Source organism: Chiloscyllium punctatum, chromosome 36 (genome assembly GCF_047496795.1).
Source record: "Chiloscyllium punctatum isolate Juve2018m chromosome 36, sChiPun1.3, whole genome shotgun sequence".
Taxonomy (NCBI): Eukaryota; Metazoa; Chordata; class Chondrichthyes; order Orectolobiformes; family Hemiscylliidae; genus Chiloscyllium; species Chiloscyllium punctatum.
This window is the reverse complement of record NC_092774.1, coordinates 25050658-25077139: the sequence shown is the minus strand read 5'-3', so window position 1 is coordinate 25077139 and position 26482 is coordinate 25050658. Positions and strand designations below refer to the sequence as shown.

At 46.3% G+C, this 26482-nt stretch overlaps 2 protein-coding genes and 1 long non-coding RNA gene across 3 annotated transcripts in view; 1 reads left to right on the top strand and 2 right to left on the bottom strand.

Annotated features, from left to right (window-relative positions):
- LOC140460045 (uncharacterized) overlaps window positions 1-26482 on the bottom strand; it is a 911064-nt gene that overhangs the window by 473971 nt on the left and 410611 nt on the right. The gene's annotated exons all lie outside the window — the stretch shown is intronic.
- The window catches only part of LOC140460283 (uncharacterized), a 36026-nt gene that overhangs the window by 1655 nt on the left and 7889 nt on the right, over window positions 1-26482 (top strand). Inside the window, exon 2 of the long non-coding RNA XR_011953952.1 lies at window positions 2097-8955. This is a non-coding gene — a long non-coding RNA (uncharacterized lncRNA). The remainder of the gene's footprint in view (window positions 1-2096; window positions 8956-26482) is intronic.
- LOC140460278 (uncharacterized) lies at window positions 18212-25897 on the bottom strand. Its single transcript, XM_072554716.1, has 2 exons — window positions 25800-25897; window positions 18212-19965 (listed from the first exon to the last, which is right to left on the bottom strand). The coding sequence occupies exon 2, from the start codon at window positions 19652-19654 to the stop codon at window positions 18713-18715; it is 942 nt and encodes a 313-aa protein (XP_072410817.1). The 5' UTR covers window positions 19655-19965; window positions 25800-25897; the 3' UTR covers window positions 18212-18712.

Below are 26482 nucleotides of genomic sequence, written 5' to 3'. Positions count from 1 at the left end.
GATGTAGGTATATTCATATCCAGTTCAATGTTGGTGCAGATCTGTTCAATGTTGGTGCAGACTTGAAAGACCAAATGGCCTACTCCTGCTCCCAGTTCTCTCTCACTATGTCCAGGACAGCAAGAGACCATAAGACCGAGGAGCAGAAATTAGGCCATTCAGTCAATGAGGTCTGCTCCACCATTCAATCATGGCTGACAAGTTTCTCAACCCCATTCTCTCGCTTTCTCCCCGCAACCCTCAATATCCTTGATACACAAGAACCTATTTATCTCTGTCTTGAATATACTCTGACTTGCCCAACACAGTCTCTGTGGCAATGAATTCCAGAGGTTTCGCACTCTCTGCCTACAAAGGTTTCCCCTTTATCTGCATTCTAAAAGGTCTTCCCTTTACTCTAAGGCTGTGCCTTTGGGACCTAGTCTCTCCTACCAATGGAGACATTTTCCCAACATCCACCCTATCCAGGCCAATCAGTATTATGTATGTTTCAAATAGAACCCCCTAGCGTGGGCTGTAAATCAGCGTAAACCAGACCCTTCAGGATGAGGTACAGCATGGATTAGGTTCTGCAAAGTGAGAATGGAGGGAGAATGTGTGGGATGGAGATTTTCAGCGTTTAGGAAATAAGAAAGGAAAGAAAGTTCAATCTAAATTAGAATTGAACGGATGGGCTGATGGGCCGAGGAGAGGCAGATAAAGTTTCATTTAGATAAATGTGAGGTGTTGCATTTTGGAAAGGCACATCAGGGCAGGATTTACATACTTAATGGTAAGGCCGTGGGGAGTGTTCCTGCATCAAGAGACCATGGAGTGCAGATTTGTAGTTCTGTGAGGTCCTCGAATCTAGGAAAATCTGGATTACTGCCAGTGCTCTGAGCTAGTGAGGGTTGGAATAGAGAGGATAGAGCAGATGAATGCATGGCTGAGGAGCTGGTGCATGGGAGAAGGGTTCACATTTTTGGATCATTGGGATCTCTTCTGGAGTAGATGTGACCTGTACAAGAAGGATAGATTGCACCTGAATATTGGAAGAGAGCTAATATACTGGCAGGGAAATTTGCAAGAGCTGCTCGGGAGGAATTAAACAAGCAAGGTGGGTGCGTGGGGAGGTACCCAGGGAAATAGTGAGGAAAGAGATCAACATGAGACTGGTACAGTTGGGAAAGAGAGTGAGTCAAACAGTCAGGTCAGGAAGGGACAAAGCAGAGAGCAAGGTAGGACTAACAAATTAAACTGCATTTACTTCATTGCAAGAGGCCGAACAGGGAAGGCAGTTGAACTCAGGGCATAATTAGGAAGATGGGATATGTTATCATAGCAATTACAGAAACGTGGCTCAGGGATGGGCAGGACTGGCAGCTTAATGTTCCAGGATACAAATGCTACAGGAAGGATAGAAAGGGAGGAAAGAGATGAGGGGGAGTGGTGTTTTTGATAAGGGATAGTATTCCTGTTGGACTTAAGGAGGATATTCCTAGGAATACATCCCGGAAGGTTATTTGGTTGGAACTAAGAAATAAGGAAGGGATGATCACCTTATTGGGATTGTGTTGTAGACACCCTCATGGTCAGTGGGAAATTGAGAAACAAATTTGTATGGAGATTTGAGTTACCTGTAAGAGTAATGGGATGGTTATTGTTAGGGATTTTAACTTTTCAAACATAGACTGGGATTGCTATAGTGCTACGGGATTAGATGGAGAGTAATTTGTTAGAAACGGACCGAAGGGGCAAGTTTTCATGCAGAAGGTGGTGTGTGTACAAAGCTGCTGGAGGAAGTGGTGGGTGCTGGTACAATTATGACATTTAAAAGGCATCTGGATAGGTATATGAATAGGAGGGGTTTAGAGGGTTATTGGCCAAATGCTGGCAAATGGAACTAGATTAATTTTGGATATCTGGTCGACATGGATGAGTTGGACCAAATGGCCTGTTTCTGTGCTGTGTCTCTCTCTGACTCTGGCTTGCCACTAACGTTTGCCCCGTCTCTATGTTCAGTTTCTTTCTGGTGTCGGTGTCAATACCTTGTTGTCTCATTCCGACCCCACCTCCCCCGGATTGACAATGATGACTTTTGTAATCTCTTTTTACAGACTATCTGAAGACGGAAGTTTCAAAATCAACAGCTTATGCTTGACTCTCCTGCTCCTCGGATGCTGCCTGACCTGCTGTGTTTTTCCAATACTCCACTTTTTGACTCTGATCTCCAGCGTCTGCAGTCATCATTTTCGCATCAATGTCTGACAGTCACTCAATCCATCGGGACAGCAAAGATTTTCAACTCTGATTCTGTGAGATGGAGCAATGCTTTTTGGTTCCTGTTTCATAACGTTTTCAGCATCAGTGGGACTGGATGAGAGACCCTACTGTTGCAGTGCACTGAGTGTGGAGCCAGAAACAGTTATTCAGCCTGGAAAGAGGAATTCACACCGGGGAGGGGCTGTACACACGTTTGTGTGCGGCTGAAGCTTCAGCCATGGAGAAACCCGAGGAATCCTGCCCCATGGAGAAACTGTGGAAGTGTGGCGACTGTGGGAAATGCTTCAGTTTCCCGTCTGCCCTGGAGACTCATCGGCGCAGTCACACCGGGGAGAGACCATAAGACATAGGAGTGGAAGTAAGGCCATTTGGCCCATCGATCCACTCCGCCATTCAATCATGGCTGATGGGCATTTCAACTCCACTTACCCGCATTCTCCCAGTAGCCCTTAGATTCTTGTTGTCTTGAGGAATTATCAATCTCTGCCTTGAAGACATTTAGCATCCCGGCCTCCACTGCACTCTGCGGCAATGAATTCCACAGGCCCACCACTCTCTGGCTGAAGAAATGTCTCCGTGTTTCTGTTCTGAATTGACCCCCTCTAATTTTAAGGCTGTGTCCACGGGTCCTAGTCTCCTCACCTAACGGAAACAATTTCCTAGCGTCCACCCTTTCCAAGCCATGTATTATTTTGTACGTCTCTATTAAGTCTCCCCTTAATCTTCTAAACTCCAATGAATACAATCCCAGGATCCTCAGCCGTTCCTCATATGTTAGACCAACCATTCCAGGGATCGTCTGTGTGAATCTCCGCTGGACACGTTCCAGTGCCAGTATGTCCTTCCTGAGGTGTGGGGACCAAAACTGGACACAGTACTCCAAATGGGGCCGAACCAGAGTTTTATAAAGTCTCAGTCGCACAATGGTGCTTTTATATTCCAACCCTCTTGAGATAAGTGACCACATTGCATTCGCTTTCTTAATCACGGACTCAACCTGCATGTTGACCTTTAGAGAATCCTCGACTAGCACTCCCAGATCCCTTTATACTTTGGCGTTACGAATTTTCTCACCGTTTGGAAAGTAGTCTATGCTTTTATTCTTTTTGCCAAAGTGCAAGACCTCGCATTTGTTCACGTTGAATTCCATCAGCCATTTCCTGGACCACTCTCCCAAACTGTCTAGATCCTTCTGTAGCCTCCCCACTTCCTCAGTACTACCTGCCAGTCTACCTAACTTCGTATCATCTGCAAACTTCGCTCGAATGCCCCCAGTCCCTTCATCCAGATCATTAATATATAATGCGAATAGCTGTGACCCCAACACTGAACCCTGCGGGACACCGCTCGTCACCGGCTGCCATTCCGAAACCATTCCCCTGCCCAGAGTGCAGGAAGGGCTTTACCAGCTCCTCCAACCTGCTGGCTCACCAGTGGATCCATACTGTGGAGAGTCCATTCTCCTGCCCCGAGTGTGAGAAGAGCTTTGCCCAGGCCTCTATCCTTGTTGTCCACCAGCAGGTCCACACTGGGGTGAGATCCTTCCCCTGCCCTGAGTGCGGGAAGGCCTTCAGCAAATCCTCCAACCTGCTGACCCACCGGCGGGTCCACAACGGGGAGAGGCCATTCCCCTGCCCTGAGTGTGGGAAGGGCTTTAAACGCTCCCCTGACCTGCTGGGCCACCAGCGGGTCTACACGGGGGAGAGGCCCTTCAGCTGTGTCGAGTGCGGGAAGGGCTTTACCCAGGCCTCCAACCTGCTGAGGCACCAGCGGGTCCACACCGGGGAGAGGCCGTTCCCCTGCCCCAAGTGCAGACGGAGGTTCACGTCGTCCAGTAACTTGCAGAGACACCAGAGGGGGCACCAGCAGATTCCGCCGGCGACGCTGATGAGGGTCACCCCCAGGACTGAACCTCCTGCCCGTTCTGACAGTGGGTGCAGTGGGAGCGTCAGCGAGCTCTCTTTGTTTTCTGCTAGACAGCACCCCCACACCCCTCCCATCTTCCCCCAACCCCAGGTTGGCTCACGGGCGGCACAGTAGCTCAGTGATTAGTGCCACTGTGTCACATCGCCAGGGACCGGGGTTCGATTCCACCCTCAGGGTGACTGTCTTTGTGGAGTTTGCACATTCTTCCCCCCATGTCTGCAAGGGTTTCCTCTGGGTGCTCCCACAGTCCAAACATGAGCAAGTGAATTAGCCAAGCTAAATTGTCCCAGCGTGTTCAGGGATGTGTAGGTGCAGTGTATTGTTTAGGGGGTAATGCAGACTAATGGGGTAGGGAATGGGTCTGGGTGGGTTACTCTTCAGAGGGTCGGTGTGGACTTGTTGGGTTGAAGGGCCTGTTTCCCTGTAGGGATTCTGTGAGCTTTGCTTGCAGTGGTGCTCACTGAGCCCTGGACTGCACGTTCCCACTGAAGTGATCTGCACAAATCTCAGACGGCATCCAAACCAATGTACCAAACTAAAGGGGTAGTCATGGGCACCCACATGGGACCCAGCTATGCCTGCCTCTTTGTCGGGTACGTGGAACAGTCCATTTTCCTCAGCTACACCTGTTCCTCCGGTACATCGATGACCATATTGGTGCCACTTCATGCTCTCACAAGGAGTTTGAACAGTTTGTCATCTTTATCAATACCTTTCACCCCGACCTCAAATTCACCTGGACCACCTCCCTTTCCAGGACCTCTCCATCTCTGGCAACCGACTAACTGTGGACATCTACTACAAGCCCACCGACCCCCTACCTAGCTACCTAGATTACGCCTCCTCCCACCCCGCCTCCTGTAAAAACGCAATCCCATATTCCCAATTCCTCCACCGCATCTGTTCCCAGGATGACCAATTCCATCGTAGAAAATCCCAGAGGGCCTCCTCCTTCCAAGTTCGCAATTTCTCTTCCCACGTGGTCGACAATGCCCTCCAGCACATTTCCTCCACATCCTGCAACACTGCCCTTGAACCCCACCCCCACCCCCAATGGAACAAGGACAGAACCCACCCTCCACCGTCCTCACCTTCCACCCCACCAACCTCCGGATACATCACATCAGCCTCTGCTATCTACAAACGGACCCCACTACCAGGTATATTTTCCTCTCCCCACCCCTACCAGCATTCCAGAGAGGCCATTTCCTCTGCGACTCCCTCGTCAGGTCCATGCGCCCACAACCAGCCCACACCCCACTCCCGGCCCCTTCCCCGCCACCACAGGAAGTGTAAAACATGTGTCCATACCACTCCTCTCACCTCCATCCAAGGCCCCAAAGGATCCTTCCCCATCTGACAGAAATTTACCTCGACCTCCACCAGTGTCATCCACTTTATCCATTGCATCCAATGTGGTCTTCTCTACGTCGGGGAGACAGGACGCCAACTTGTGGATTGTTTCAGAGAACCTCTCTGGGACACCCACAAACCCCACCGCCCTGTGGCTGAACATTTCAGCTCCCCCTCCCATTCCATCAAGATCATTGAGGTCGTGGGCTGTCTCCATCGCCAAACCCTTACCACCTGATGCCTGGAGGAAGAACACTTCTTATTCCACCTTGGGACCCTGCAACCACATGGGATCAATGTGGAATTCAAACGTTTCCTCATGTATCCTCCTCCTCCTCCTCCTCTTCCCCCTCCCCCCACCTTATCACAGCCCCAAGCCTCCACTCGCCCTCCTGACCTGTCCATCACCTTTCCCATCTATCCGCCCCACCCTCCTCTCCGACCAATCATCTTCATCTGCTTATCACATTCTCAGCGACCTTCTCCCCAACACCACCCCCCTTCCATTTATCTCTCAGCGCTCCCGGCCCACAAGCCTCATTGTTGATGAAGGGTTTATGCCCTAAACGTCAATTCTCCTGCTCCTTGGATGCTACCTGACCTGCTGTGCTTTTCCAGCACCACACTCTCGACTCTGTCCGCCGATGTTGTCAGAGATATAGGACCTGCTCCAAACTGATCCACAGTCCAGTTGATGGGACAGGAAACCGCTTCCTTTCTCGAGACCAGTCTCCCAGAGAGAACTTGCTGGCTAACTGATGTACTGAACTTCACAGTGCCCCACTGCTCTCAGTTATCTGGAAGGGGTCCACACATGTGCCTAAGGTGCTGCTCGAGACCTTTAATATCTCTTTGGGATTGATCCCCATTCATTTGAGGCTGTGTAGTCATACAGTCTGGAAACAGACCGTTCAGTACATGATCCCCAACTAAACTAGTCCCACCAGCCGACTCCTGGCCCTTATTTGATAGTCATAGTCATAGAGATGCACAGGACGGAAACAAACCATTTAATCCAACTCATCCATGCTGACCAGATATCCTAATATAATCGTACCGAAGGATGCAGGATTAAGAGTTCTCTTTGGCAAGAGACCTTAACAAGCTGTAGTAATGGACTCAAAGTATGCGATCATATTTCATCTCCATAGTTTAGAGACATGGTAACTAGATTTAGCCTGTCTACAGTAATATATATAAAGAGGAGGGAATCATAACACAGATAATGGAAAAATAAATCAGGAATGGAAGGGGTGGGGGGGAATGGTAGCTAAAATACAGTGAAATGGGGGGGGATTTCATTCAAACCTAATTTAGAGGTATGTATGAAAATATAGAGACTGCAGTACTGAACATGACAGTAAAATGTCCCTTTCAGAAAGTAGCATGTGCAAGAAATCAGACAGGTACATAAAATCCTGACAGTGCAGAAAGAGGCCATTTGTCCCATTGAGCCTGCACTGACACACGAAAGACCATCCCACCCAGGATCATCCCATTCTCCTGCATTTAGTATGACTAAGCCACATAACCTACACATCACAGAGCGATTTCGTATGGTCAATCCACCTAACCTGCACATCTTTGGACAGTGGAAGGAAACCCATGCAGACAGGGAGAACATGCAAACTCCACACAGACACTCACCTGAGGCTGGAATTGAACCTGGGTCCCTAGTGCTGTGAGGTAGCAATGCCAAGCACTGTGCCACCCCAATATGATATCAAATTTAAACAAATGCTCTAAGCTGCAAATTTGTCCATGTGAAGAAGTTACTGCAAATGATTTGAAGCTAGATCCATATGAATTGTGTTTTGGGAGCGATCCAGAACATATTTCATTAATGATTGAAAATCTTTGACCTTTGGAATGGTCTGCGAGAGAGAGTGTTGGAGTCAGACTCAATTATGGCATTCAAAAGATAGTTGGATCATTAAACTGAAAAGGAAAGTAATCAGTGTTCGGTGAAGAGTAGCACTGGATACTGTGGTGATTATAATTAGGTCAGTCAGGTGAGTTCCCTTATTGGGGGTGTTCACCTGCTCTTAACATTTCACTTCAATAACCTTTAGATTCCCAATATCTGTCGGGAGCTTTCTCTGTTCAAGTGTCTACTCGAGTGAGTCAGTGTCAAATTTTGTTTATGAATTGTTCCTCTGATATCTCATGAGAGGGGCTATGATATTAACAGTGGTATCTAAATAGTTGTGGGTCACAATGTGCCCAAGTGAGAAAGAATAAACTGACCATTCTTAAATATTCATTTTTAAACCATGGAAATAAAATTAATGTTTGGAAAATATACAACTTGTCATGTATGAAGAAGATCAGAAATAGGAATGGGAATAGGTAATTGACTGTTGAGATGCTCTGTCTTTCATCACCATCCATGGCTGATCATTTATCTGAATTCTCTTTCCTGCACGTTTTGTTTTCCATGTCTTCACCTGATGAAGAGGCTACGCTCCAAACGCGTGCGATTTCAAATAGACGTGTTGGACTATAGTTGTGTGACTTATGACTGAAAAACATTGAGTATGTTATTACACATTCTGGAGCAGTGGGATTTAAACCTGAGCCTCAGGGCTCTATGGGAGACTACAGCTGCATCACAAAAACAAACCTCTGTAGTAAATAGGTCCTCTTCTGTTGAATGAGAGGAAACACCTTCCCCCTCAACATGAGACATGACCACTGTCCCCCCACAGCCCATTACAGTAAATTGAGCCCATCTCCTGTTGAATGAATGAGTGAGAACACCTTCCTCCTGAACCCCTCAAGCCCATTGTAGTAAAGGGGCGGGGACAGTTAAGGGCCTGCGAACCTCTCCACCAATCCCAAAGGCTGCGGTCGGTGCGGACGAATCGGAGAGCGACATTCCGGGTTGTGGCTGCCTTTTTGACTGCAAAGCCGGCCGCAATTGGTCAGGTGGAGTAAGGTGCGCTCTGATTGGAGGGGGCGTGGATGACGCGCGTCACTGAAGGAGGAGACGGAATGAAGAAGAAAAACAAAGATGGCGGCGCGAGGCTGCGGTTTTCTCATCGACTCAGCGGGCGGTTTCTGACGGAGGGAGGGGGGCAGACAGGCATCGTTTACCTCAGAAAATACCTTTAAAATACATTTCAAATTAAAGCCGGAACTTTTCAAACAAAAGTTGTGAAGAAAAGGAGACAGTCCCCGGTGGGGTTTATTGTTTATTTTTGTATAATTTCCGGGGCCCGGGAAGGGGGAGGTGACGGTTACCGGGTGAACGAGAAAACAAATTAAAAATGTCGGCGGTGGAGGAGAGAGAGCCGGCGCCCGCGGCTTCTTCGGCGGCGGCCGGAGCCCAGGAGCTCAACAACCCCCCGGAGCTGGAGGAAGGTCCGAGCTCCAAGAAGCGGGGGGTCCGGCTGGAGGCTGGATTTGCTCAAGGCTTGTATCTATTAACTTATTTAAATGGTACCTACTGTATGGGGCTATGGTTTACATTAAAACCGGAGGATCATGTCAGAGTGTTTGTTTATATTGAGCAGTTGTAGTTGGTAAAATACACTCCCTGGAGGAGCACCTTCTATGATGCTGCATTTCTTGCCTCCTGCCATTCCCCCATTTGTTATCTCACATCTTGAATTTACATTCTTTTCGGTCAAATTTAATTTCACATTAATCAGCCTTGGTATTCACTGTGTATTATTAATTAATCTGTTGGATTGTTGTAAAACAAAATTAATGGTGTATTTTCATTTATGATGTCTGAGTTTGACATTGAATGTGCAGGTGTGAATACCAGTGAGTTTTGAAAATAAATCAAGAACTTGTGCTTATTACAAAAAGAGTTCAATGATATTGATGGCATTGCCTCCTTTTGAGGATGATGATTCCAGTCTGACCAACAAACCATTTCATGCAGTCACCCAGTTTAATTGTGGGCGGCACGGTGGCACAGCGGTTAGCACTGCTGCCTCACAGCGCCGGAGACCCGGGTTCCATTCCCGCCTCAGGCGACTGACTGTGTGGAGTTTGCACGTTCTCCCCGTGTCTGCGTGGGTTTCCTCTGGGTGCTCCAGTTTCCTCCCACCGTCCAAAAGATGTGCATGCTAAATTGCCCGTAGTGTTAGGTAAGGGGTAAATGTAGGGGTATGGGTGGGTTGCGCTTTGGCGGGTTGGTGTGGACTTGTTGGGCCAAAGGGCCTGTTTCCACACTGTAATGGAATATAAAGTTTTTTAGAAAATAATTCTGGCAGGCTAAGATTTATACAACCCAAAATATGGTAATCATGTGTATTCTTACCGTAACAGAAGGCCTTGTGTGGCAGTTTGAGACTGAAACTTTGGAAAGAATGTAGATTGATGAGGAAAGTCAAAATGGCAGTGTCTGGGGCCACAATCTATCAGTCTGGCTTGATTGCATGAGTGGTTGTTCTTCAAAAGCACCTTCCAAGCCATGACCTCAACCACCAAGAACAGACAAGTGTGAACACAGCATTCCGACTGCAAAATATATTGCATTGTTTCTTTGCTATTGACCAAAATGCTGGAACTCACTTCTGAACATTGTTGCAGACCACATTTTATTTGTGAAGCATTTTAAGAGGTAGCTCAGCACCACCTTTTCAAGGTCAGTTTGGGAAGAGTTGTTGGCACAGCCAATGATATTCACATCTCATGAAATAATAAGCACAGAGCCCAGGGTGATGGAGGCTGTTAGCATGGATCGAGGATTGGCTAACTGATGACACAGTTGTGATAAGGGGCATGTTCAGGATGGCAGCTTGTAACTGGTGGTGTACCACAGTGATCAGCGCTGGGGCCAACATTATTTACAATATGTATATGAATTACTTGGATAAGTAAAGTGAATGTACTATTGCCAAATTTGCAGAAGAGACGGTTGATGGGGAAGGCAGGTGGTGAGGATGACATTAGATATCTGGAGAGGGATGTTGACAGGTTAAGCAAATGAGCGAAAGCTTGGCATATGGGAAAATGAGGTTATGCAGTTTGTCAGGAGGTGAAGAACTGAATATTAAATGGAGAAAGCTGCAGAATAGAGGGATTTGGAAGTTCGCATCCACGAATCACTTCATCCAGGTTCAGTGAGTAATAGGGAAGGCAAATTGGAGGTTGGCCTTTTCAGTCGAGTATAAAAGTAGGGAGGTTATAGTGAACCTATGTCAGCCACCAGTCAGTCCACAACTGAATACTGTGAACAGTTTGGTGCCCTTTACCTAAGGAAAGATATCTTGGCATTGGAGGCAGTCCAGAGAAGGTTGACCGTGATGATACCAGGGATGGAAAGAATGTCTTATGAGGAGAAGTGAATAGGTTGGGTCTGTGCTTATTAGAACTTAGAATTAAGGTAACCTTATTGTCATGTACAAGATTCTGAGGACACTTGACAGGCTAGATGTGGAAAAGTGCATGAGTCGAGGACCAGAGGGAAAAACCTCCAAATAAGGGATTGCATGTTTAGGACAGATAGGAATTTCTCCTGAAGGTAGTCAATCTGTGGAGCTTGTTAGTACAGAGGGCTGTTGAGCCTGGGTTATTACGTGCATTCAAGGATGAGATAGTTTTTTTTAAATCAGTAAGCAAATTGAGGATTACGGGACAATGGCAGGAAAGTGGAGTTGATGTTTACCAGAATAATTGTGATCTGAGTAAATGGCAGAGTTGACGCAATGGGCTGAATTGAATAGTAAATGATAAAGGGGAAAAGGATACAACTGGCAATTACGGGCCATTCAGTGTTGGGAAACCTAGAGATTGGAGGAAGTTGGTGGCATTTTGGCCTTGTTACTGGATTTAATATCTGGAGTTTCAAATTGATGCTGCTATGGCCCCAATACTACATGCCCGCCTCAATATTCAGAATGCAATCCTTGTCATCCTGAAGCCATACCACTGTGAGGAGTCTCAGATCATAATTATTCTCTTCAACCTGTGCATCAGACTCATTCACTTTTGTTACGATGCAGCACATATTTAGATACTGACCTTTTAGTTTTATTTTTTGTGATCTTTAGAATTTAGCTTTGATTACTGTTACATTTATTCTCCTTGTCCCTTTCTATCATTCTCTGACGTTCAGTTTCCACATCACTACATTGTTCACCTTGATTTGGATTGGCCATGCTAAATTTCCCATTGTGTCCAAGAATGTGCAGGTTAGGTCGGTTAGCCATGGGAAGTGCAGGGTTATAGTTTCACAGAAATAGAAGGACTAAGATATGCTCCTCCTACCTGCATTATCTCGATGACCTTTAATTCCCCTAAACTGCAAAAACCACCCAACTGTGTCTTGAATATACTTAATGATGCTGACTGTACTGCTTCCTTGGGCAGAGAATTCCATCGATTCACTACTGTTTGGGAAAAGCAGTTCCTCCACATCTCTGTCCTAAATCTCCCCTTAATCTTGAGGCTTAGTCTCAGCCACCAGCAGAAATAACCTGATAGGGTGAATAGGGGTGGGTCTGTGTGACATGTTCTTCAGAGTGGTCAGTGTGGACTTGATGGGCTGAATGGCCTGCTTTCACACTGTAGGGATTCTATGATTTACCGCACTTGTGCTTGCCCCGGATCACAGCAGCCAGAACCTGCCACCTTCTGCAGATTGAAAGACAAATCCCACCCTGTCCTCTAGTATGTGTTATCTATAACTGCTTGATCGTTTCTAGTAAATACAGCCCACACCTCCTGCTGCCAGTAACCTTTACAATGCTGATGAAACAATGCAATACCTGCAGTGCTGAAAATGGTAAGGCTTCTAACTGATTTACCGCTTCTTCTGATGCACAGCATTGGAAATACAATGTTGGACGCTCAAAGAAATGAGAAGTTTAAAACAAAAACCCATTAAACACTTCACTAGGCTCCCCACTCAGTACACATAACCTACCATCGTTAACATTAAAGCACTTCAACCCCAAAGTGCAATGAAGTCCCACTTTCCATCAAAATCACAGATGTACTCACTCACCCAGTTGTTGTCTCACAAATGAAAGATTTCATTGCAACTTCTACTCCCAGTAAGGGCAAAACATCTTTGAAAGCTGATCTGAAAGTCCAGTCTTAAAAATGATACTTCTGCTTTCACTGAAGATGATTAGAGTCATACAGCATGGAAACAGACCCTTCGGTCCAACTCGTCCATGCCAACCAGATTTTCTAAATTAATCTAATCCCATTTGCCAGCACTTGGCAAATGGGACTAGATTATCCCTCTAAACCCTTCCCATTTATGAAACCATCCAGATGCCTTTAAAATGATGTAATTGCACCAGCCTCCACTATTTCCTCTGGCAGCTCATTCCATACACGCACCATTCTCTGTGTTAAAATGTTGCCCTTCAGGTCTCTTTTTAAATCTTTCTGCTTTCACCATAAACTATACCCTCTCGTTTTGGACTCCACTACATTGGTGGAAAAGATCTTGTCTATTTACCCTACTATGCAACTTCTCTTAGGTCACCCCTCAGCCTCCGATGGCCCAGGGAAAATATCACCAACCTATTCAGCCTCTCCCTACAGCTCAAATCCTCCAACTCTGGCAAAGGCCTTGTAAATCTTTTCCAAACACTTTCAAGTTTCACAACCCCTTTCCTATAGCAGGGAGACCAGAACTGAATGCAGTATTCCAAAAGTGGCCTAACGAATGTCCTATACAGCAAACTCCTATACTCAGTGCTCTGACCAATAAAGGAGAGCATACCAAATGCCTTCTTCACTATCCTGTCTACCTGCAACTCCACTTTCACGGTCACTCTCGGGTCTCTTTGTTCAGGAACACTATCAAGGACCTTACCATTAAGTGTAAGCATCCCATCCTGATTTGCCTTTCCATAATGTAACACCTCATATTTATCTAAATTGTATTCCATCTGCCACTACCTGGTTCATCAGCCCATCCAATCAATTCTAATTTATATTGAACTTTCTTTCCTCTCTCATTCCCAAAAAGCTGAAAATCCCCACCTCTCACATTCTCCCTCCATTCTCACTTTGTTGAACCTAATCCCTGCTGTACCACATCCTGCAGGGTCTGGGTTTGTGCTGATTAACAGGCCCACACTCAGGAGGGGTCAAATTGAAACATACAGAATACTGAATGACCTGGACAGAAAGGATGTTAAGAAGATGTTTCCATTGAATGGATAGACTCGAACTTGAAGGCTTAGCCTTAGAGTAAAGAGAAGACCTTCTGGAACGGAAATCAGGAGAAACGTCTTCAGCCAGAGAGTGGTAAATCTGTGGAATTCACTGCTTCAGAAGGCTGTGGAGGCCGGTTCACTGAGTATATTTAAGACTGAAATAGATAGGTTCTTGAGTATCAAGGGGATCAATGGTTATGGAAAGAAACCAGGAGAATGGGGTTGAGAAACTTATCAGCCATGATTGAATGGAGGAGATCTGATGGGCTGAAGGCCTAATTTCTGCTACTATGTCTTATGCGTCTCTTGCTTTACTGGACACAGTGTGAGAATTGGGAGCAGGAATAGGCCATTTGGTCTTTCAAGACTGCACCAACATTGAACAGAGCACAACTGGATATGAATCTGCCTCCATCTAGGTGGACTGAAAGGTCTGTTTCTGTGGTGTATGATTGTAACAGTTCTATACTGGTTTTAAACCATTTTCTTGCCTTTCCCCATAACCATCCACTTCTTTCTTGTTCAAAAATCAGATGAACTCAGCATGGAATATATTTAATGACCCCCAAATACAGGAAGAGATTCCCACTTCTGAACTCAATTCCTCTTGCTATAACATCCCACTTGCCTTGCTCATTGCTGCATCTGTCTGACAACTGGCATTGACTGCTGTAGGACACTGAGGACCCTTTGTACATCCACACATCATTCCTGACGAAGGGCTCGTGCCCGAAATGTCACTCTCCTGCTCCTCAGATGCTGCCTGACCTGCTGTGTTTTTCCAGCGCCACACTTTTTGACTTTGATCTCTAGCATCTGCAGTCCTCACTATCTTTACATCCCAATATATTCCCATTTAAACCATGCGATTTCTTTCTGCCTTTATTTTCCACAGCAAGGACTATAACTTCACATTGTGGTACTGCATTTGCCACGTGTTTGCCAACCGAAGCACAGTCCTGGACCAAATTTTCCAGAGTCTGTCCCCTCCCTGGATTCACTCCATTTCCCTTCTGTTACTGACAACTGACATTGACTGGTGTAGAAGGACGCTGAGGACCCTTTGTACATCCGCACATCATTCCTGAGGAAGGGCTCGTGCCCGAAACGTCACTCTCCTGCTCCTCCGAACCCCAGAATGAAAAAAAGAGGGTAAGAAAAGAGAGTGCCGTACTCATAGATGTAGGACAGAGGAAAGAAGTTTCAGTCTGGGGTGAAACTCAATCTTCATTCAGAGAAAGGAACAGCAGCAACTTCATAAACTAATGATCAAATTTCCACATTTCAGACAACGGTGGGGAGTCTCTGATTGTCAGGATGACCAAGCCTCCAGGGCTCCCCATTGGTCCAATCAAAGTTGCGTGCCGTTTCCTCGAACACCAAGGTGTATATGCAGATTTTTGTTGACACCGAGGAACATGCGCAATAGACTCTCTGTGGTTGACGGTGTTGATGACAGATTTGGGATCCAAATGACCTCAGGAGAAAAAAGGCTGGAGTGACATTTTTTTTCCTTTTGCATTTTGTCTGGATACTCAACTTTTGTTGATCTTTTTCCCGTGTAGAGGACTCTCATACCGGAGGGCATAGGTTTCAGGTGAGAGAGGAAAGATTTAAAAGGGTCCTAACGATTTAGAAAAAGAATGTGAAAGTTAATTCCCCTCAAAAATTGCACTCTTTTATGGCCTGAACAAAATATATTGTTCACAGACTATTAATCACTGAGTAGGATGGATGTTGTGAAACTTGGAAGGCTTCAGAAACGATTTGTAAGGATGTTGCGTGGGTTGGAAGGTTTGAGCTTCAAGAATAGGCTGACCATAATTCAGTTACATTTAGTTTAGTGATGGAAAGGGAGAGGTACATGCCACAGGGCAAGAGTTATCGATGGAGAAGGGCAATTATAATGCCACTAGGCAAGACTTAGGGGGCATGGAATGGAATAGCAAAATGTAGGGGATGGGGACAATCGAACTGTGGAGCTGGTTTAAGGAACAAATATTGCGTGTCTTTGATAGGTATGTCCCTATAGAGTGGTGGACAGTGTGGAAGAATGTTGCAGGTTGCAGGAGGACTTGGATAAACTGCAGAATTGGGCTGAGAGGTGGTAAATGGAGTTCAATGCAGATAAATGTGAGGTGATTCACTTTGGGAGGGATCAAACAGGAAGGCAGAATTCCAGATCAATGGAAAGATTCTTGGTACTGTGGATGTGCAGAGGGATCTTTGTGTCCACATTCATAGATTCCTGAAAGTTACCACCTAGGTTGATAGTGCTGTTAAGAAGGCATACGGTGTGTGAGGTTTTATTGATACAGCGATTGAGTTCTGGAGCCGTGATGTCATGCTGCAACTATACAAAATGCTAGTGCAGCCTCACTTGGAATACTGTGTATAGTTCTGGTCACTCCATTACAGGAAAGACGTGGAAGCATCGGAAAAGGTGCAGAGGAGATATACCAGATTTTGTCTGGTCTGGAGCGAGGTCTTATGCAAAAAGGCTGAGAGACTTGGGTCTTCTCATTGGAGAGAAGGCGGCTAAGAGGGGATTTAATAGAGACATACAACATGATCAGAGGATTAGATAGGGTGAACAGTGAGAGTCTTTTTCCTAGGATGATGATGTTGGCTTGTACGAGGAGGCGTACCTGTAAATTCAGGGGTGATAGATTTAAGACAGATGTCAGAGGAAGATTCTTTACGCAGAGTGATAAGGGCCTGGAATGCCCTGCCTGTCAATTGTAGTTAACTCAGCCACATGAGGGACATTTAAACATTCCTTGGATAAGCACATGGATGATGATAGGATAGTGTAGGGGGATGGGCTTAGATTAGTTCATAGGTCGGCGCAACATCGAGGGCCGAAGGGCCTTTTCTGCGCTGTATTGTTCTATTGTTCTATGCATGACTTAGGATGTGTGGATTGGAAAAGTAGATTCCAAGGCAAGAGCGTAGTTGATATGTGGAACTTGTTCAAGGAGCAACTATTGAGTGTCCTTGATAAGTACGTACCTATCAGGCAGGGAGGAAAGGGTCGTGTGAGGGAGCCGTGGTTTAATAAGGAATTGGAATCCCTTGTTAAATGGAAGAGGGCGGCCTTTGTAAAGATGAGGCGTGAAGGTTCAATAGGGGCGATTGAGAGTTATAAGGTAGCCCGGAAGGACCTGAAGAGAGAGCTAAGAGCAGTAAGGAGGGGACATGAAAGGTCCTTATTTGGTAGGATTAGGGAAAACCCTAAGGCTTTCTATAGGTATGTTAGGAATAAAAGAATGACTAGGGTAGGAATAGGTCCAATCAAGGATAGTAATGGGAAGTTGCATGTGGAGGCTGAAGAGATTGGGGAGGCACTGAATGAATACTTTTCGTCAGTATTCACTCAGGAACAGGACATTGTTGTCGATATGAATACTGAGGCACGAATAAGTAGAATGGATGGCTTTGAGATATGTAGAGAAGAGGTGTTGGAAATTCTGGCAAGGGTGAAAATAGATAAGTCCCCTGGGCCTGATGGCATTTATCCTAGGATTCTCTGGGAAGCAAGGGAGGAGATTGCAGAGACATTGACCTTGATTTTTGTGTCCTCTTTGTCTGCAGGAGTAGTGCCAGAGGACTGGAGGCTAGCAAACGTGGTTCCCTTGTTCAAGAAGGGGAGTAGGGATAATCCTAGTAACTATAGGCCAGTGAGTCTCACTTCTGTTGTGGGCAAAGTCTTAGAGAGAATTGTAAGGGATAGGATTTATGCACATCTGGATAAGAATAATGTGATCAAGGATAGTCAGCATGGTTTTGTGAAGGGCAGGTCGTGCCTCATAAACCTTATTGAATTCTTTGAGAAGGTGACTAAGGAGGTAGATGAGGGGAAAGCGGTAGATGTGGTATATATGGATTTTAGTAAGGCGTTTGATAAGGTCCCCTATGGTAGGCTACTGCAGAAAATACAGAGATATGACATTGAGGGTGAGTTGGAGGTTTGGATTAGGAATTGGCTGGCTGGAAGAAGACAGAGGGTAGTAGTTGATGGCAAAGGTTCATCTTGGAGTGCCGTCACTAGCGGTGTTCCGCAAGGATCTGTTTTGGGACCATTGCTGTTTGTCATTTTTATAAATGACCTGGAGGAAGGGTTAGAAGGTTGGGTGAGCAAGTTTGCGGATGATACGAAAGTCGGAGGAGTTGTAGACAGTGAGGAAGGATGTGGCAGGTTACAGCGGGATATAGAGAAGCTGCAGAGCTGGGCAGAAAGGTGGCAAATGGAGTTCAATGTAGCTAAGTGTGAGGTGATTCATTTTGGTAAGAGTAACAAAAAGATGGGGTACTGGGCTAATGGTCGGATACTTGGTAGTGTGGAAGAGCAGAGGGATCTTGGTGTCCATGTACACAGATCTCTAAAAGTTGCCACCCAGGTAAATAGTGCAGTGAAGAAGGCATATGGCGTACTGGCTTTTATTGGTAGAGGAATTGAGTTCCGGAGTCCTGAGGTCATGCTGCAGTTGTATAAGACTCTGGTGCGGCCGCATCTGGAATATTGTGTGCAGTTTTGGTCGCCATACTATAGGAAGGATGTGGAGGCACTGGAACGGGTGCAGAGGAAGTTTACCAGGATGTTGCCTGGTATGGTAGGAAGATCCTATGAGGAAAGGCTGAGGCACTTGGGGTTGTTTTCATTGGAGAAAAGAAGGTTTAGGGGTGACTTGATAGAGGTGTACAAGATGATTAGGGGGATAGATAGGGTTGACAGTGAGAACCTTTTTCCACGTATGGAGTCAGCTATTACAAGGGGGCATAGCTTTAAATTAAGGGGGGGTAGATATAGGACTGATGTTAGGGGTAGGTTCTTCACTCAGCGAGTCGTAAGTTCATGGAATGCCCTGCCAGTAGCAGTGGTGGACTCTCCCTCTTTATGGGTATTTAAGCGGGTATTGGATAGGTATATGGAGGATAGTGGGTTAGTGTAGGTTAGGTGGGCTTTGATCGGCGCAACATCGAGGGCCGAAGGGCCTGTACTGCGCTGTATTCTTCTATGTTCTATGTTCTATATTCTACTGCCCCTGCGATGGCACGTGAACTCGCTGGTGCCTCTGCAGGTGGGAGGAGCGGGTGAATCCCTTCCCACACTGAGAGCAGGTGAACAGCCTCTCCCTGGTGTGAACCAGCTGGTGGGTCCGCAGGCCAGAAGAATCAATGAATCCCTTCCCGCACATGGAGCAGGTGAATGGCCTCTCTCCGGTGTGAACACGCTGGTGGGTCAGCAGGATGGAAGACTTGATGAATCCCTTCCCGCACTGAGAGCAGGTGAACGGCCTCTCCCCTGTGTGTACCCGCTGGTGGGTCAACAGGGTGGAAGAATTGATGAATCCCTTCCCACACTGTGAGCAGGTAAATGGCCTCTCCCCGGTGTGGACCCGCTGGTGGGTCAGGAGTGCAGCTGACTGAACAAACCCCTTCCCACACATTGAGCAGGTGAACAGCTTCTCTCCCGTGTGGAGGCGCTGGTGCGTCTGCAGGTTTCCCATCTGACTGAATCCCTGCCCACACACTGAGCAGATGAATGGCTTCTCCCCAGTGTGGACCCGCTGGTGGATCAGGAGAGTAGATGACTGAGTGAATCCCTTCCCGCACACGGAGCAGGTGAACAGCCTCTCCCCGGTGTGTACCCGCTGATGGATCAACAGTCCAGATGACTGAGCAAACCCCTTCCCACACACAGGGCACATGAATGGCTTCTCTCCCGCGTGGACCCGCTGGTGCGTCTGCAGGTTGCCCATCCGACTGAATCCCTTCCCGCACATGGAGCAGGTGAATGGCCTCTCCCCAGTGTGAACACGCTGGTGTCTCACGAGGTGGGATGCTTCAGTGAATCTCTGCCCACACAGAGAGCAGGTGAACGGCCTCTCGCCAGTGTGAATGCGTCTGTGGTTTTCCAGTGCCGATGGGGAAGGGAATCCTTTCCCACAGTCTCCACATTTCCACGGTTTTCCCATGGGGGAGGCTTTACTTTGTTGCCCAGGGTTTGAAATTACAAACAGAACGGGTACACAGTCTCTCCCCTCCGTGAGGAGTGAGATTTTGATTCCCCAAGCTGAGGAAATGGTGTGAAGCACTTTTCACAGTCAGCGCACTGAATCTCCCTCACTCAGTTGTCTCAGTATTCTTCCTGCCACACCAGTGTCCTCTAAAAACCCCTCAGCAGACAAAAGCAAACATTTCTTCTTGATTCGAATCCCAATGAATCAAATGGCTCTGTCAGAAGTCAATGTATCAATTGCTTTCAAATTTCTTTCCACGTGACGTCCTGTGAAAAAAAAATTACAAAATAAGTGATCACGGTCAGTACTGTTAAATGAACACAACATGGGTGGCAATTCCTGTAGATTGCTAGATGCCCGCTGATCACATATTATCCAGGACACAGAAACCTGAAAACCCTCATGCAGCCAGATAGGCTTAAGTGTGTATGGAGGAAAACTTCATTTAGTGACAATAACATGGAATAAACTGCCTACAAAGGTGCTGGAAATGGAGCTGAATCAAGGACATGATAATGAAATATCAAGACTGTTTAAGAAAGCCAGTAAAGTTGCTGAATGACTTTCTGCTATCCTAACAAATTTTAAAAATGACAAGAAATAAAGGACGTAACTCCATTACTACATTAGAAGGTGAAGAATAATTTTATATCAATGTGCCAATCCCTCAAATGCTGCTCAGTTCCATGAGAAACTACCCTTTCAATTGCGAACGTAGAGTCATGGAAACAGACTTTTTGGTCCACCTTGTCCATGCCAACCAGATATTCCAACCCAGTCTGGTCCCACTTACCAGCACCCGGCCCAAAATGCGTTTTAAATGTTGCAATTGTACTAGCCTCCACCACTTCCTCTAGCAGCTCATTCCAAACATGTTCCACCCTCTGCGTAAAAAAGGTGCCCCTTAGGTCTCTTTTATATCTTGCCCCTCTCTCCTTAAACCTATGCCCTCTAGTTCTGGACTCCCCCACCCCAGGGAAAAGACTTTGTCCATTTATCCTATCCATGCCACTCATGATTTGATAAACCTCTATAGGGTCACCCCTTAGCCTCCAATGCTCCAGGGAAAACAGCCCCAGCCTATTCAACCTCTCCTTATAGCTCAAATCCTCCAACCCTGGCAACATCCTTGTAAATCTTTTCTACCCCTTTCATGTTCCACAACATCTTTCCGATAGGAAGACCAGAATCGCACGCAGCATTCCAACAGTGGCTGCAACATGACCTTGCACATCCTGTACTCAATACTCTGACTAATAAAGGAAAGCATACTAAACGCCTTCTTCACTATCCGATCTACCTGCAACCTGAGTAAAACAAAAATTTCACCTCATTGTGCTCCTAAGTGGTCTGCCATTACTTTTAAATTCTGGTCCCTGGTTCTAAAATCCCAAAACAGGAAACCTCTTATCTGAACCCACCCTGTGAACTCCTTTAAATATTTTGTGGGTTTCATTGAGACCAAAGACTGTCTGAGGACAGCCCTGCCAGCCTGAGAACAAGTCTGGTGAACTTTCATCACATTTCTCTGTACGAACCAAGACTGCTAATGGTATTCAGGTGCAGTGCAACCAAGCTACAATACAATTGATGCAAGACTCCATTACCTCTCCACTCAAATCCTCTTGTGGTAAATACCAAAATACCATTAGCCTTTCTAATAGATTGATGTACCTGCATATTAACCCTCCGTGCCTATCAACAAGGAAACCTTTGATGCCTTTGTATACCTACACTTTTCAGCCTCTTCCAAAGTGGATAATCCCACATCTGCCACATTATAGTCCATGTTTTCAATTGATTTCATTGCTCACCATCACAAGTGTGATTCAGTGCCATTATTGACTAAGCTGACTAACTCAGTGTCAGGGAGCAAAGTAGCAAGAGGGCAAACCCACATGACTTTGCTCTCATAAGTCTACCTGTCACAGAGGCACCCATCCACGTCTGAGATGAGTCAGATAGATTTCAAATAGATGCATCAACTCAAAACAAGGTATCATGATGACTTGATGAGCATCAGCAGCAATACTGGACTGAATTATCATCGAAGATAAAGCTGCTGATTTGATTGTCACCCCATCCACCATCTTCAACATCCACTCTCTCTGCCGTGGATGCTCATTTATAGGAACATGTATTACCCTACAAGATTCAAAGCAGAAATTCACCATGGCACCTCAGCAAAAACCTTCCAAACCCACGAACACTTCCACCTGGAAGGACAAGGGCAGCAGGTGCATAGGAATACCATCACATGCAAGTTCCCCTCCAATCCCCATACCATTCTGACTTAAAAATTTAGCACTGGGTCAAATTCTGTAACTCCCTCAATAATGGCATCGTGGGTCTACAGACAACACGGAAATACCAATACTGTGTTGCGGTCCTTCTAGACAGTCAAAATGCATTCTTGAAGGTAGTTTAAGTTTGCATATGCCTATAGTCAGGACTGTCCAGCAAGACTTCAACAGTCGTGATAGTAACCATAAAATAGAGAGGGGACCCAGCTTGGAAAAATGTTGGTATTGACTGGAAGAAGTCAGCTTGGAGTCTTGTGTAGATGCCCTGGTGTGGAGGCCAAGGAGGAGCTTACAAAAGCTGTCTGAAAGTATGATTTGCAGGAGGCTCTGATGGAGCCTACAGGCACACACAATCAAAATGGAGAAGGAAACAGGTTCAGAACTCAGTTAGATACAACTGCTTAGGATACAACAGCCACTCAGGAGTGAGGAAGAAGAAAGAGTTCATGATTGGAGGCCTGACCCGGACAGAGGAAGAAAGAGGGTCATGACTTTTTTGTTAAAATATTCATTCAAGGGACAAGTGTGTCACTGGCTGGACCATTTATTATCCATCCCTACCTGCCCAGAGGTCATTTAAGAATCAACGACAGCATTAGTGGTCTGGAGTCACATGTAGGCCAGACCAGGTAAGAATGGCAGATTTCCTTCCCAAAAAGACATTAGCGAACCAGACAGGTTTTTTTGAGCAAAGAATCCTTTTCTAGGGTGCAAACTGTACACATGCCAAACTGAAGGAATATACAAGGAAAATATCTTTGAGAGGGACAAGAGAGTATCTGAGCACCTTTCGATAGTCTGCTCCCTCCCTGGATTCACTCTAGTTGCTACAAGTGAAAAGTGCTTTCACCCCCCCACTTCCCCTTCTCTCTCCCTCCCAGGGTGAGGAATGGAAAGGGAGACACAATGCTTTGCTCCCAGATGTTGGCCAGGGGGAGGGAATTTCATTAAACTGACAGGACTATTGTGTATTGTGACACAATAGCCCTTATGAAGGTTTATAAACTCACAAGGGGCATTGATAGGATAAATAAGCAAGGTGTTTTCTCCAGGATGGGGATGTTCACACCCCTAACCTATGCCCCTGGTTGATTTAAAAGGGATCTAAAGGGCAACCTTTTCACACAGACAGTGAGCTGCCAGAGGAAGCGACCAAGAAAATACATTTAAAAAGGCATCTGGATGGGTATGCGAATATGAAGGGTTTGGAGAGAGATGGGCTAAATGATGACAAATGGAAGTAGACTTCCCAAAAGATATCTTGTCAGCATGGAATGAGTTGGATTGAAAACTCTATTTCCATCCTGTCTATCTCTTTGTCTACTTGATAACATATGCGTTATTTCCATTGATGTAAGTAGAGTCATAGAGATGTACAGCATGTAAACAGACCCTTCGGTCCAACCCGTCCATGCCGACCAGATATCCCAACCCAATTTAGTCCCACCTGCCAACATGCAGCCCATATCCCTCCAAACCCTTCCTATTCACACACCCATCCAAATGCCCCTTAAATGTTGCAATTGTACCAGCCTCCACCACTTCCTCTGGCAGCTCATTCCATACACGTACCACTGTGTGTGAAAAAGTTGCCCCCTAGGTCTGTTTTATATATTTCCCCTCTCACCCTAAACCTATGCCCTCTAGTTCTGGACTCCCCAACCCCAGGGAAAAGACTTTGTCTATTTATCCTATCCATGCCCCTCATAATTTTGTAAACCTCTAAGATTAGATTTCTTACAGTGTGGAAACAGGCCCTTCGGCCCAACAAGTCCACACCGCCCCGCCGAAGCGCAACCCACCCCTTACCTAACACTACGGGCAATTTAGCATGGCCAATCCACCTGACCTGCACATCTTTGGACTGTGGGAGGAAACCGGAGCACCCGGAGGAAACCCACGCAGACACGGGGAGAACGTGCAAACTCCACACAGTCAGTCGCCTGAGGCGGGAATTGAACCCGGGTCTCTGGCGCTGTGAGGCAGCAGTGCTAACCACTGTGCCACCGTGCCGCCCACAAAGGTCACCCCTCAGCCTCTGACCCCAGGGAAAACAGCCCAACCCTGTTCAGCCTCTCCCGAAAGCTCAAATCCTCCAACCCTGGCAACATCCTTATTAATCTTTTCTGAACCCTGTCAGGTTTCACAACATCTTTCTGATAGGAAGGAGACCAGAATTGCATGCAATATTCCAACAGTGGCCTCACCAATGTACAGCCGCAACATGACCTCCCAACACCTATACTCAATACTCTCACCAATAAAAGAAAGCATACCAAATGCCTTCTTCACTATCCTATCCACCTGCGACTCCACTTTCAAGGAGCTATGAACCTGCACTCCAAGGTCTCTTTGTTCAGCAACACACCCGAGGACCTTACCATTCAGTGTATAAGTCCTACTAAGATTTGCTTTCCCAAAATGCAGCACCTCGCATTTATCTGAATTAAACTCCATCTGCCACTTCTCAGCCGATTGGCCCTCTGGTCAAGATCCTGTTGTAATCTGAGGTAACCCTTTTTGCTGTCCACTACACCTCCAATTTTGGTGTCATCTGCAAACTTACTAACTGTACCTCTTATGCTCGCATCCAAATCATTGATGGAAATGATAAAAAGTTGAGGACCCAGCACCAATCCTTGTGGCACTCCACTGGTCAAAGGCCTCTAAGTTTGAAAAACAACCCTCTGTCTTCTACCTTTGAGCCAGGTCTGTATCCAAATGGCTAGTTCTCCCTGTATTCCATGCGATCTAACCTTAGATCCTCCAATGGGGAACCTTATCAAACGCCTTACTGAAGTCCATATAGATCACATCTACCGCTCTGCCCTCATCAATCTTCTTTGTTACTTCCTCAAAAAACTCAATCAAGTTTGTGAGACATGATTTCCCACGCACAAAGCAATGTTGACTATCCCAAATCAGTCCTTGCCTTTCCAAATACATGTACATCCTGTCCCTCATGATTCCCTCCAACAACTTACCCACCATCGACGTCAGGCTCACTGGTCTATAGTTCCCTGGTTTGTCCTTACAACCCTTCTTAAACAAGTTTGCCAACCTCCAGTCTTCCGGCACCTCACCTGTGACTATTGATGATATAAATACCTCAGCAAGAGGCACAGCAATCACTTCTCTCGCTTCCCACAGAGTTCTCGGGTACAACTGATCAGGTCCTGGGGATTTATCCACCTTTACCCGTTTCGAGCTGGGCACTAATTGTTAGATGTAAGAGAGAGAGAATTCCTCAAGTCGGCCACTATAATAATCCTGGGAGTCTCCTATTTCTGGTGTACTTCCTAATGAAGAGACATTAAGTACGAGCAACTATTTATTTCTAATTTTATTTCATTCTTCTTGTTTTATTCCCTGCTACGATGACACTTTGTGTCTGAATGGTTGACAGGCTGGGAGATTGTGGGTTAGGCCTTGAGTTAGGTTTTATTGTCTCGGAATGTGTAAAAAGGGGGTCAAAGTTTAGCAGAAATCCAGTAGAGCTGAGAACAGACCGACATCTTACTCTGTGGGAAAAGGGAGATTGGAGGACAGAGAAATCAGGACCTGAACTCCGAGCTGACACTGGACTATCGTGTGATCAATGCTTTCATGAGCAGTGCCAACCCTCTGTCTTTACCGGAGCTTCCCATTTGACTACCCCCTCGATATTCAGGATCCAATGCTAGTCATCCTGAAGCCATGTCTCTGTAAGGAGTCTCAGATCATAACTATTCTCTTCAATGTGTGCAGTCAATTAATTCTCTTTTGCTACAGTGCAGCATATTGAGTGCTATACTCACAGATGTTGGACAGAGGAAAGATATTGTAATCTGGACTGAAGCTCAATCTTCATTGAGAGAGAGAGAGGAGGAGGAGTAGCAGCTTCAGACGCTCGTCGCCCAACTTCCGCATTCGGACAAAGGGTGATTCTGATTGGCAGCAGTACCAGCTTCTTCCGGTCCGTCCAGGGCTCCCCATTGGTTCATGAGAAGAAGGTCGGAGTCGTATCAGCGGACAACTTCGAGCATGCTCAGGTTGTTTTGCTGACACCAGCGCACATGCGCTGTGTTCACTGACACCGAGAAGCATGCGCAGTATGCTCTGTGGAGGCGCTCGTGGACCTGACAGATTCTCAGTGGCCAAATGCTAGCAGGAGGAAAAAAAAGGCTGGAATCAGACTTCTATTTTTTCCCATTTGTATTTTGTCTGGCTGCTCAACTTTGTATGTCTTTTCTCCAGGGTAGAGGTAGTTTAAAACTAGAGGGTGGGGAAAGACTTAAAAGGAACCGAAGTGGTAACTTTTGCATGTCGAGGGTGGGTGCGTGTGTGGAATAACCGGTCAGAGGAAGTGGTGGAGGCTGGTACAATGACAACATTTAAAAGGCATCTGGATGGTACATGAATAGAAACGGCCGAGAGAGATATGGATCAAACGCTGCCAAAGAGATCACTCGGTTAATTTAGGATATCTGGTCGACACGGA